The 13,848-nt window shown below is 50.8% G+C and overlaps 1 protein-coding gene across 4 annotated transcripts in view; it reads left to right on the top strand.

Moving 5' to 3' along the window:
- Window positions 1-13,589, top strand: part of LOC141058419 (neutral alpha-glucosidase AB-like) — a 44,191-nt gene extending 30,602 nt beyond the window's left edge. For all 4 annotated transcript variants that reach the window (XM_073554668.1, XM_073554670.1, XM_073554669.1 and 1 more), the window contains 4 exons: window positions 4,948-5,061; window positions 5,182-5,291; window positions 5,552-5,652; window positions 12,726-13,589. In XM_073554668.1, the coding sequence (XP_073410769.1) occupies window positions 4,948-5,061; window positions 5,182-5,291; window positions 5,552-5,652; window positions 12,726-12,835 (435 nt within the window). In that variant the 3' untranslated portion in view covers window positions 12,836-13,589. The remainder of the gene's footprint in view (window positions 1-4,947; window positions 5,062-5,181; window positions 5,292-5,551; window positions 5,653-12,725) is intronic.
- The last annotated feature ends 259 nt before the right edge of the window (window positions 13,590-13,848 follow it).

Genomic DNA, 13,848 nt, shown 5'->3' with positions numbered 1-13,848 from the left:
TTGCACTCACACTGAATTTGAGGACATAGCGCAACGACACAGAGGCGAGGTATCCTTTGGCCCCGGATCTCTGTAAAAAGTGGACAGAATCTCCAACGGTGGATCCACCTGTGTCACGTTTGGAAAGCTCTACTATCAGTACCTAGTGGTTCTTCTATTAAGGATCCCACGGATCGTCTCATAGAGAACTTGGCTCGCTCAGTGTTTTGAGGCATCGGGATCAGCACTCTCTCCCTCGTTTGCAGCAACGTGGGTAGTCAAGGCCATGATTTCTTGGTCAGAATCGTTGAATAGAGCCTTGCAAGACATAGACCTACCAGCTGAAGTATCAGAAATCATAAATCAAATAGCCATGGCGGGGGACTACTTGATCAATGCATCTTTAGATGCGGCCAACTGCGCGGCACTTGCGGCCGAAGATGCAATCTCCATTAGGAGAGCTCTATGGTTTAGGGCATGGCGGGCCTATTCGGCCTCAAAGAAGTCAGTGACAGCGCTACCATACCAGTGTGGCCATCTGTTTGGAGAGAGGTTAGATCAGCTTATCTCCGACTCCACAGGAGGCAAGAGCGTTGTTTCTTCCTCAACAAAAGGTCAAACCGCTGTTTCGTCACCAGTTTCAGGCGCATTTTTCGGGCCTGTCGCAACCCCGGGTGGGCAACAGCGGCTAATTACGCCGCGTCAGGGCGCCCCAACCAGAATAGGGACCGACAGGTCTCATATAGAGCCAACCCATTGGGCAGAATGCGGGCTAACCAATCCAGGTCAAGAGGATCCATTTCCCAAAGATCTGCAGCCAAATGGCTCAGGGCATCTGCCAGGCGACACCAACAAGGTTGGCGGTCGCCTACTCTGGTTCCACCACGCCTAGCTCAATGTCGCGCTCGACACATGGGTGAGAGAGCTGGTGTCCACGGGGTACAAGATAGTCTTGGGGGTACCTGACAAATTCTATTTTTTTTTTTTTTTTTTTTCTTTCCCGTCTTACCAAGGTGGATAGCCGGACAAAGGCGCTACTAGGAGCCATCAATTCGCTCAGCCACAATGGAGTCTTCTTTCCAGTACCGGAAAACTCGGGGCTTCTATTCCAACCTGTTTGCAGTCCCCAAAAAGGACAGGTCGGTCAGGCCCGTTTTGGAACTAAAGCTCCTGAACAAATTTATCAGGATCAGACAGTTCCAGAGGGAGTCTATCCGTTCAGTTATGTCGGCGATGGGGCAGGAAGAGTACTTGGCCTCTATCGATAGCCAGGACGCCTGTCTGCATATCCTCAGTTTCCCTCTGCATCAAGGTTTCTATGCTTCGTCATCAACGGTCTACACTTTCAATTTGCTGCCCGTCGGGCTAGCCACTGCCCCCAGAGAGTTCACAAGGGTCATGGCAGTCCCCATGGCCATCCTGCACTCCCGGGGCATAGTCGTATTGCCTTAATTAGACGACCTCTTGGTCAAGAGCCCTTCAAGGCGGGCATGCGAGGAAAGTGTCAGCATCACGCTAGATACTCTTGCCCGTTTAGGGTGGTTGGTCAACGTATAGAAGTCATCCCTTGTCCCAACCCAGAGGATTTCCTTCTTAGGGATGGTCTTTGACACGTTCCGAGGGTTGATAATTCTCCCTCGAGACAAGGCCCTAGCCGGCAGGGGGTGCTAGTATTGCGCCAACCAGTCCCTCACACCATCCGTTTCCTGCATGAGGATTATAGGAAAAAATGGCGGCGGCGATGGAAGCGACCCCCGTTCGCCCAGTTTCACCTTCGCCCCCTGCAGCTCGCCCTCTTGTCATCCTGGGACAAGAACCTGTCCACGCTCGATCACCGATGCCGGTTGTCCTCTCAGGTCAGACAATCACTAGAGTGGTGGACAACCAGTTCCTCCCTTCTTCAGGGGTACCCTTTCCCCCAGATCAGTGGCTGGTGGTCACAACCGACGCCAGCCTCTTCGGCTGGGGAGCGGTTTTTCGCCACCACACGACCCAGGGACGGTGGTCGCCGCAGGAGGCACGCCTCCCGATCAACTTGTTGCAGATACGGGCAATCCGGTTTACTCTGCAACGTTTTCATCACCATCTATCAGGCCGTCCAGTCCGAATCCAGTCGGACAACGCCACGACGGTGGCTTACATAAATCACCAAGGAGGCACCCGCAGCAGGGCAACCATGCACGGGGTAGGGCACGTTCTTCACTGGGCCGAGAGGAGCCGCTCAGTGATATCGGCGGTCCACATCCCGAGTGTAGAAAACTGGGTGGCAGACTTCCTCAGCCGACAGGGACTTGCGTCCGGGGAATGGTCATTGCACTCCGAGGTCTTTCAGCAGATTTGCCAACGGTGGGGAACACCGGATGTGTATCTGATGGTTTCCAGGGTCAACGCCAAGGTGTCCGTATTGGTCGCCCGGTCCCGGGACCCGCAGGCAATCGCCGTGGATGCGCTGGTTCTGCCATGGAACCTGTTTTGCCTCACATACCTATTTTTCCTGCTGCCACTACTTCTGAGGGTCATCAAGAAGATCAAGGCAGAGGGGGTGCCAGCAATTCTGCTGGCCCCAGACTGGCCTTGTCGGGCGTGGTATGCAAATCTAATGCAGCTGCTCGCCACCGTGTCATGGCGACTAACAGAACGCCCAGATCTACTTTCTCAGGGGCCGATCTGCCCCGAACTTGGGGGCCCTGGGTTTGACTGTTTGTCCGTTGAATCTTAAATTCGGACTCAGGTGGGGTTTGGGCACGAAGTGGTTGCTACAATGGTTAGCACCCGGAATCCTACCTCGCCACGAAGTTTCCACCACACCTGGAAAGTTTTTCTTTGCATGGTGCCGACGCCACGGTTATTCTCAACTGAGATTCTCTGTCCCTAACATCTTAGTTTTTCGCCAGTCTGGCACAGACTCAGGCTTGGCCCCCAGTTCTCTCAGGAGACAGTTATCGGCTTTATCCATCCTTTTTCAGCGCAGGATTGCGACCAACCTGCAAGTAAGGACTTTCATCCAGTGGGTCTCCCACTTGGTACCTCCCTATAAGGCACCTATGGACGCCTGAGACCTTAACCTGGTCCTAAGTGTTCTGCAGGAAGCTCCATTTGAGCCGATTCAGGATGTCTTTGTCAGACCTTTCCTGGGAGGTGGTGTTCCTGGTAGCTATAACATCAATCAGGCGGGTCTCTGAGCTGGCAGCACTAGCTTGTCGAGCCCCGTTTCTGACCTTTCACAAGGACAAGGTGGTTCTTAGACCAGCTCCTCCTTTTTTTGACAAAAGTCGTTTCCTCGTTTCACATTAATGAGGATATTGTCTTGCCCTCTTTTTGTCCATCACCGGTACACCGTGTGGAAAAGGCCTTTCATACTTTGGACCTGGTGAGAGCACTCAGGGGGTACATGTCGTGGACAGCACCCTTTCGTCAGTCAGACGCGCTGTTCGTGCTCCCTGAAGGTCACAGGAAGGGACTTGCTGCCTCAAAATCGACCATAGCCTGATGGATTTGTTTGGCTATTCAGGAGTCCTACCGCATAGGAAGCGCGCCGATTCCAGCAGGGATCAGAGCACACTCTACTCGGGCAGGGGGCGCCTCTTGGGCGCTTCAGCACCAGGCTTCGGCGGAACAGGTTTGCAAGGCAGCAACCTGGTCCAGCCTGCACGCGTTTACTAAACATTACAATATCCATACTCAGGCTTCAGTGGATGCGAGCCTGAGTAGAAGGATTCTCCAAGCAGCGGTGGCGCATCTTTAGACAGGAGGTGCATGTAGCTTGGATCGGTGAGTCAACTTCCCACCCAGGGACTGCTTTAGGACGTCCCACAGTACCTGTGTCCCCCAATGAGGCGAAGGAGAAACATGGATTTTTGTGATAACTCACCGTAAAATCCTTTTCTCCGAGACGCTCATTGGGGGACACAGCACCCACCCTGATGGCCAAGTTGGCTTCTGTTTATTTAATATGCTCTCTGTATGAGATTAGGGTGATTATTTCTAGACAGGTTGTTGCCTGCATTAAGGTTGATGTTGTCTAATTTTTGTTTGATCTCCTACTGCTTTTGCACCAAGCTGGTTTCCGCCCGCAGTCAGGGCCGAGGGTGTATATGGCGGAGGAGGAGCTAACCTCTTTTTTTCACTTAGTATCAGCCTCCAGGCGGCAGTAGCATACACCCACAGTACCTGTGTCCCCCAATGAGCGTCTCGGAGAAAAGGATTTTACGGTGAGTTATCACAAAAATCCATGTTTTCGGCTTTCCAGTGAAACTCGTAATAAGCGCCCTCCTTTAAACTATACTCAGTCATACTAGCACGTAACTGATGAAGGTCAATATCGACCGAAACGTTTTCTGGTGCTACAATAAATCGACTCACTAAGCATTAAGTTGAGTGCCAGGTTTTCATTTTATCACAGTAAAGCAGGAGGAAGCAGCACTGGGCAGGGAATAGAGCTGGAGTGACAGAGGCTTTCAGATCTACCATAGCTCTTCAGTCTTATTTACATATCAATTCAAACACTGATTTCTCAGTAACAGAGGAATGAACTGGCCATGTGAAGATATTGCTGGACTTGTTTTTGAAACGGCTACATATGCATATATGAATAGTCTGGAGGCGTGAAGTCCCGCTGACAGATTCCCTTTTATATGCTCCCTTTCCCTAAATATTAGAGGAGAAAAAAAAAATGATATGCTATCACTGCGTACATATTTTCCTGAAATTATAAAATATTAGAATAGTTATCGCATACAGTGAACATCAAAATGGGAAACAAAAAATGGCAGAATCTGTGGTCACATCAGATTTCCTCCAAAAAAGAAATGGAATAAAAAGACTGAAAAATGATCTCAGAATATGGCGACTGTAAGAAAAATATTTTTGTGGATTATTTCTTTATTATTAACTAGTAAAACATGTACTTCTGCTTTCTTGGCATTCAGAGCTCCTGATAATTTGTGTTTGTCCTTGTGACTTTTCCAGATCCCAGTGTTTCAGCGCGGTGGGTCTATAATCCCTCGGAAGGATCGAGCCAGACGTTCCTCAGATTGTATGCAAGATGATCCGTTTACTCTGCACGTGGCCCTGAATCTGCAGGTGAGTGAACTGGACATTTCTGGGTGGTCGTTCTACGGCTGATGCCATCATCTAACGGAACCTCTTAGGCACTTTGTCTATGACTTTCCTATAAGCAGCAGATCTTTCCCCTTGTTTTAGGGGGAAGCCCAAGGTGAACTGTACTTGGATGATGGTCACAGCTTCAGTTACCAACAAAATGAGTTCTTATACAGAAAATTCAGCTATAGCCATGGAAAACTGACATCAAGGTGAGGCTGAGTAACGTCAGTATGATGGAGACGTGATCAGAAGAAATGGCGGGATCTGAGTAAGGCCACGTTCACACTGCCTGTATTTGTAAGCCAAATCCAGGAGAGGGTGATAAAGACAGAAGTGGTGACGTGTTTCTATTATATTTTTCCTCTGATTGTTCCTCTCCTTATTCTGGCTTACAAATACTGATGGAAAATACTGAATGTGTGAACATGGCCTAATTGGTACTTGTGTAACATAATCTGTCTTTTACCAGCTCCCTGGATCTTAATGGAAAGTTTGAGACCCCCAGTTGGTTGGAGCGTGTCGTGATAATTGGAGCAACAAAGCCAAAGAACATAACCTTACATCAGCCAGGTGAGCGCTCATCTGTAGGAAACTATTCCTTAGAGTTATATATAATTTTTCTGTTCTCTCTGTATAGACAGTACAGCATGGTGTGTACGGTGCTTTGATAGCTGCATTACATAGGAAGAAATGGATTGAAAAATGTATTTAGAATTAGAGGTTATGACCCCATTTGGCTGCATACAGCAGATGGGCACTGCGGCATGGTGAATGAGATTTAAAGGGTTATTACTCTGTCGCCTCATTGGGGGACACAGAACCGTGTGTTATGCTGCTGTCCACTAGGAGGCGACACTATGCATAATCTGAAAAAGATTAACTATGGCTCCTCCTCTGCAGTATACACCCCTGGACGGCGTCAGCCATCTCCAGTTTTTGCTTAGTGTCGCAAGGAGGCACACCTTTTTTTTCTTCCGTTTTTTCCTTTTTTCGTCCGGAAATACAGATGAAGAAAAGTGGGTCTCCAGCGAGACTCCCGGCATGGCTCCTTCCTTGGCCCCCTTTTTAGGGGTGCCCAGTTGAAGTGGAGACTGCTATTCCCCATGTCGCTCCTTCCCCAGTCCCTCGGGTACTGGTGCGAAGTTGAGACCCCCCTCCTTCCCCAACCCCTTTGGGGTCTGGGTTGAGGTTGAGGCGAGGATGAAGACCCCCTGACGGTGACAGACGCACCCTCCCTAATCCCCCGCAGGGGGCATTAGGTGAAGACGCCGCAGGTAGGGTCGGAGAATAGGCACTGCAGCATCCAGGGACCCCAGACCAGCTGTGGGATCCTGTGAAGGCCGGGGGATGGTGCAGGCAGACGTGGCACAGCAGAGACAGGGCTTTCTGCTCCCCTGTCTCTGCAGCAGCAGTGGCTCCAGGGACCCCACACACAGGAACCGCTACCCCTGCTGCCCCCACCGCTAGGTAGTCGCCCATTCCGGGGGGGTCTGGTACAAATCCGACCCCCTCCCAGACTACCGCGCCGCTCTGGAGCCCTCCTGGGCATCAGGCCTCTACTTGAGACCGCGGCTTTGGCCTAGCTGAAGCCGTCGCCTTCTCCCGGCCCGCCCCCCGGATGACTAAAATGACACACTAGAGTGTCATAGAGGGGGCGGATCGAGGCAGAAAGGGCGCGTTTCTACATAGCCCAGCGTGCCCTTTTCAACTCTCCGCCCCCTCCTTCCTCTCCTCAGCGTCCCGGTGGCCATTTTTCTGGCTGCAGACACCCTGATAACGGACGCCTTCAGCAGAGGAGAACCACAACAGTCTCCGGGGGGCACAGAACGGGGATCTGTCGGCGTTGGACCTAGAGGCACACTGGTGGGGTAAGATCACAGCTGGGTTCTCTTTACTCAGCTGTGAATCCATACTTCCTATAAGGCTCTCTGTGGGTTCCCTCTGCGTAGCCACCCCTGTAGGATCCCTGATAGCCAGCCTCTGTGCACTATGCCGGGCTCAAGAAAGAGAACCAGGCAGGAATGTTTCTATGCATTCTGCACAGCCTGCAAAGCCACGCTCCCCAGTGGCAGCACATATCCGCACTGCCGGGATTGCATCCAGAGCTCTGGGTCAGAACCCCAGGCAGTACCTACCAACGCTCCAGTGTCAGATACCACGCCGGAATGGGCTACTCAGATGTCACAGTCTATGACTCAGTCCATAGATAACTTAACCACCACATTGCTGCAAGCTCTGCAGGGTCGGGTCCCGGCTATGAACGTTACCCAGCAAACGGACAGCTTGTCTCAGGGACATGCTGCTTCCTACTCACAGACGTAAGCGGACCCACAGGTCACGATCGCCTGAGTTGTCCTATAGCACAAGGTCATCCCATCCCAGGGAGAGACACCGTCATTCCAGGTCTCCTAGGCAGTCCCCTGTCAGAGACAGACAATGCAGTTCACCACAGAAGACCCCCGCCCCAGGTCGCCCACCAGGGATCACCTTAGCGATACACAGGATTCGGAAGGCATCTGTGACTCCGATTCGGACAACGAAACGGAGAGGTCCGTGGTACCTCCCCCCCTAGCAATACAGCGCTAGTTGAGGACATAGTCTCTGCCATTCATCGGGTGCTGGAAATTTCAGAGCCAGTCTCGGAAGCCCCAGAACATAAGATTTGTTTTGAAAGTGTTCAGAAACCACCTAAGGTGTTCCTTAATCACCATGAGTTCCAGAAGATACTTACTAAACAGTTTTCGCAGCCTGAGAAAAAATTTGCCAATCGCAAATATTTGGAAGCGAAGTACCCCTTCTCACAGACACCAAACAGTGGACAGATACGCCCGAGGTGGACCCCCGGTATCTAGACTAGCAGCGCAGACCTTACTCTCTCTGCCAGACAGCTCAACCCTCAGGGACGCAGCAGACCGGCAAGTAGAACGCATGGCTCGTTCCATTTTCGAAGCAGCAGGGGCCTCCCTGGCCCCTGCGTTTGCTTCAGTTTGGGCAGCCAAAGCCATCCTGGCTTGGGCCAACAAACTACAGGAGAGTCTTCAAGTTCCAAATGCCGGGCTCTCGGACCAAGCGGTCCAGGTAGCAGTGGTAGCAGACTACATGCGTCACGCAGCCCTAGACTCAGCAAGAGATCTGGCGGGGATAGCGGCGAAGGCCATTACGATTCGGCGTATCCTCTGGTTGCGAGAATGGAAAGCGGATGCGGCCTCAAAGAAGTCCCTCACGCATCTTCCGTACCTTACTGGAAGGCTTTTCGACGAAAAGTTGGACACAATGATAGCCAATGCCACTTGGGGTAAGAGTACCTTTCTCCCTCAACTAAAACCGAAGCGCACGTTTAAACGAAGAAACCAGACACGATTCCGATCCTTTCGGAATTCCTCGGGCTGGTCCGTCTCGCACCCAGCGCTAAACCGGAACCACTATCCACGCAGGGACAACCCAAGGACGGCGCAGAGACCGGACAGGACTTGGCAGTCGAAAGCAGGCCAAGCGAAACCCAAGGGAGGAAAACCTCAGAACTTCGCTTCATCATGACTCACGAACTCCGGACGACACCCCACCAGTAGGCGGGCGACTTTTGTTCTTTCAACAAGTCTGGCTGCCTATTACAGAAGACAGGTGGGTCAGGGAAATAGTGTCTTCCGGATACAAGATAGAGTTCACTTCCACTCCACCGAATCGGTTCTTCCTCTCTACCCCTCCAACACCATCAGACAAGGCTCGTGCCTTCCACCAAGCGGTCTCCTCTCTCCTTCAAGCAGGAGTCGTGGTGTCGGTTCCCGCGAACGAAAGATTCCGAGGGTTCTACTCCAATCTGTTCGTAGTTCCCAAGAAAGGAGGCAGCGTTCGGCCCATACTAGACCTAAAACGGCTCAACAAATATGTACGGGTCCGTCATTTCCGCATGGAGTCCCTCCGGTCCATCATTGCGTCCATGGAGCAGGGAGAATACCTTGCTTCCATAGACATACAAGATGCATATCTGCACATACCAATTGCTCCCGCCCATCAAAGGTTTCTCAGGTTCGCGGTAAACCAAAACCACTACCAGTTTGTCGCCCTTCCGTTCGGACTCGCCACGGCTCCAAGAACGTTTACCAAAGTCATGGCAGCCACCATGGACGTTCTGCACTCAAGAGGCATTCTAGTCGTCCCGTACCTGGACGACCTCCTCATCAAGTCTTCCATCTTCAAGGACTGCGAGGTCAGTGTCTCAATCACAATAGACACACTGAGTCGTCTGGGATGGTTAGTCAACCTAAAAAATCGTCGACTACCCCGTGTCAGATTCTACCCTTCCTGGGAATGCTATTTGACACCTCCAGGGGCCTGGTGCTCCTTCCCAAGGACAAGACACTGGCCATCCGTCTGGGAGTTCGTACACTCCTCCACAGTCCTCCCCGATCTCTCCGGTTTGCCATGAGAGTCCTCGGCAGGATGGCAGCAGCAATAGAGGCAGTGCCATTTGCCCAGTTTCACCTCAGGCCTCTTCAACTAGCCATACTCAGATCTTGGGACAGGAATCCCTTCTCCCTCGACAGGGACTTCCGGTTGACGTCGTCAACCAGGAGGTCCCTGCATTGGTGGCTCAAGCCAACCTCGCTTGCACGAGGAAAACTCTTTCTCTCAGGTCAATGGAAGATCCTGACTACAGATGCAAGCCTGACAGGCTGGGCGGCGGTGCACCTACATCACAGGGCACAAGGCAAGTGGTCACCAAGGGAAGCGACCTTGCCCATCAATGTCCTGGAAATCCGGGCCCTCTTCCTGGCACTGAGAGCCTTTCATCACCTGCTTGCAGCCTCGAACATACGGATACAGTCGGACAATGCCACGGCTGTGGCATACGTGAATCACCAAGGCGGGATCCGCAGCGCCCAGGCGATGAGAGAAGTGGCACATATCCTCCACTGGGCGGAAGACACGAGGTCTGTACTCTCTGCGGTCCACATTCCGGGTGTAGAAAACTGGGAAGCCGACTTCCTCAGCAGGCAAGGAATGGACTCGAGGGAGTGGTCTCTCCATCCCGAGATTTTTTACCAGATCTGTCAACGCTGGGGAACCCCGGATGTGGACCTAATGGCATCCCATCTCAATACCAAGGTCCCCAATTTCATGGCCAGGACACACGACCCGCGGTCGCTCGGAGCAGATGCCCTGGTCCAGGACTGGTCCCAGTTCCAACTCCTGTACATTTTTCCACCCCTCCCCGATCCCCAGGGTCGTGAGGAAGATCAAACAAGAGGGAGTTCCAACCATCCTCATCGCGCCAGATTGGCCCAGACGTACAAGGTACGCAGACATCGTTCAACTTACGGCAGATACCCCCTGGCGTTTACCCGACCGTCACAACCTTCTGTCTCAAGGTCCGTTCTACCATCAGAATTCAGGGGCTCTCAGTTTGACGGCATGGCCCTTGAAACCTGGATTCTAACCCAGGCAGGGTTTTCACCGGAAGTCATTGCGACCATGATCAGGGCACGGAAGCCAGCCTCCGCCAAGATTTATTATCGATCCTGGAGAGCTTTCTTTTCCTGTTGCGAATCTCATGGACAAGTCCCACTCCCTTGTTCTCTCCCGAAGGTCCTAAGTTTTCTTCAATCGGGCCTAGACGCCAAGCTATCCATAGGCTCGCTTAAGAGTCAGGTGTCAGCGCTTTCAGTCCTTTTTCAAAGGCGCATTGCTACCAAACCGCAAGTAAGGACTTTCCTCCAGGGAGTTTCCCGATTGGTTCCTCCCTACAAAAGTCCGCTGGACACGTGGGACCTCAATCTCGTCCTGACAGCATTGCAGGCACCACCCTTCGAACCCCTTAAAGAAGTTCCACTCTGCATTCTGTCACAGAAAGTGTTTTTTCTAGTGGCAATCACCTCGTTACGCAGAGTGTCTGAATTGTCAGCACTTTCCTGCAGACGGCCTTTCCTAGCCTTTCACCAGGACAAGGTGGTTCTCCGTACAGTACCATCCTTCCTTCCGAAGGTTGTGTCCAACTTCCACCTCAATGAGGAAATTTCACTGCCATCCCTTTGCCCGGTCCCGGTTCATAGAGTGGAGAAGGCTCTGCATACGCTTGACCTCGTCAGAGCATTGCGGATTTACGTGTCCAGGACTGCTCCCTTCCGGAAGTCTGATTCTCTCTTCATTCTTCCGGAAGGCGGTCGCAAGGGACTGCCGGCTTCCAAGGCTACCCTTGCCAGGTGGATCAAGTCCACCATACATGAGGCCTACCGACTTAACAGTTCCCCTCTTCTGGCCGGTATCACGGCACACTCTACACGGGCAGTAGGGGCCTCCTGGGCCATTCGGCACCAAGCTTTGGCACAACAAGTGTGTAAGGCGGCCACTTGAACTAGTCTGCACACGTTTACGAAGCACTACAGTGTTCATACCCAGTCCTCAGCGGATGCGAGCCTGGGTAGACGGGTTTTGCAGGCGGCAGTGCCCCAAGTTTAGGGACCTGCTAGCACAATATTCGTCCATTGCTTCCCACCCAGGGACTGCTTTAGAACGTCCCATGGTTCTGTGTCCCCTAATGAGGCGACAGAGTAAAGGAGATTTTTGTGTACTCACCGTAAAATCTCTTTCTCTTAGCCTCTAATTGGGGGACACAGCTCCCACCCTGTTGCCCTTACGGGCCGTTGTTACGGTTAAGTTCTCATATTGTTCTTTGAGCTCGTACATAGTAGCCCTATTACAGGCATGGTTATGTTGTTATTGTTCTGTTCCTCCTAATGCTTTTGTACAAAACTGGAGATGGCTGACGCCGTCCAGGGGTGTATACTGCAGAGGAGGAGCCAAAGTTAATCTTTTTCAGATTATGCATAGTGTCGCCTCCTAGTGAACAGCAGCATAACACACGGTTCTGTGTCCCCCAATTAGAGGCTAAGAGAGATTTTACGGTGAGTACACAAAAATCTCCTTTTCTCTATCGCTTCATTGGGGGGGACACATGTAACCGTGGGGCTCCCAAAGATCAGCAGGATAGGAATCAAGGGAGCAGGAATGAATTAAAGAAGAGGAATCTTTTTATTAACGAGAGCTTGTTATTGATTAGAGAGGAATCCTATTATAAAGGGAAGGTTTTGTTTTTTTATTAATAACCTCTCCGACTCGCATGTCATCAATAAAAAGCACTCCTTAGTGCTAAAGATTCCTCTTTAATTCATTCCTGTTCCCCTATGATTCCTGTCCTGCTGATCTTGAGTAGCCCCATGGTTACCAGTGTCCCCCAATGAAGCGATAGAGAGATTTTACGGTGTGTACCCCAAATCCTCGTATACACTACAGGAGATGACAGCCACAGATCTTCTCCTAATCGCATCTCCCTTGACATGATTGATATCTTTCATAGATTCCCCATGCAGGGTACTGCACATTTACCTTTTTTAGTCAAATCAATAGGCAAATGTGCAGTACCCTGAGGCTGCCACGATCAGGAGACGGTGCAGCTCTACGGGTTGCTCAGCGGGGGTGCCGGGTCTCAGACCCTGACCGATCCTATGGATAAGCGATCAATGCTAAAGTAGTGGACAACCTATTGCCGGTTATATGCCTAAGCCGCCATTGTGGAGTACGCACCCCCACGGGTCTGCGACCGGAACACTTGCTCATTTATTAACCTTTCTTTCTTTCTTTTGTAGGTGGCTCAGAAGTGCAGCTGGAATTTGACTACGATGCACAAACTTCTGTGATAACTGTACGAAAACCAGGCGTTAACATCGCTTCAGATTTTACAATTTCTCTTCGATAACACCACTGATTTACCAAGTCTTCAGGGAAATGGTGGGGGAAGACCGAAGAGGCAGGTGATCTCCCCCCTAACTAACGAGTGTTGTAAGGTGGATTTTTTTTTTTTTTTCCATGTGGACCAAATGTGAGAATTAAGAGATCAGAGAGTGTCAGAGCGCTGAATGTGTGTGTGAATGTCCGACCATGATTCTGGGCACTGCCCTGCTGCACTTATGGTGTGTATGTGTTTGTGTATATACGGATAGTGTACTGTCACAATTAACAGTAAGACACTGGATCACTTCTTCTCAGATTTGAGATCTTTTTTTCTGTTCCTTTGATCTGCCTTACAACACTCCCCAATGTCCAAATTTTAGGGTGGTAGGAGGGGTGATCAGATTTTTCACGTGATACATAAATGACTAGTAAATAATTCTCAGGACTGCAGCCGTTGTTAGAAATGTTCGGATCATTAGTTAATAAAAAGTAAAATTTGTCGACAGATAACTGCCCTTTTTCCCCTGACCCCCCCACCCCCCCCCACCCGAGCTCGTACCTGAGGAGGTGCAAAGATTAGCCCACTAATGTGACACCCTGTGTAGCTATGATTGGGGAGGCTTCTGTCTACATCCCTCCATCTTTTTCGGTCTGCTAGTGAACACATAAGAAAGATAACAACCTGTCAAGGATTTTTTTTTTTTTTTTGTGGAAGTGGATCCATATCTCAGTCGGAAAATGTTTTGATAAAATGAGAAATAAAAATATAAAGAAACTTGTTTAATGTATTTTAATAAAAGATGTAGGATGAATATCATATACAGATTTTTCACCTTTTTGGAAATACAAAATAAACCAAACAAACCTTCCAATAATACATCATCCAGAACACATTAAAGGGGTTGTCCACTACTCGGCCAACCATGATAGTTCCTCCATGTAAAATAATAGCAGCTGTGCTCTCCTCCGCTGCTGGTGCCATTCCAGCGCCTCCTCTCTCGGGGCTCATGACATGGTTTGGCTGCAAGGTTCACATAG

The sequence above is a fragment of the Dendrobates tinctorius genome, unplaced genomic scaffold (assembly GCF_039654945.1).
Source record: "Dendrobates tinctorius isolate UK_male_01 unplaced genomic scaffold, ASM3965494v1 ptg000211l, whole genome shotgun sequence".
NCBI lineage: Eukaryota > Metazoa > Chordata > Amphibia > Anura > Dendrobatidae > Dendrobates > Dendrobates tinctorius.
This window is presented reverse-complemented; position numbering and strand designations above follow the sequence as displayed.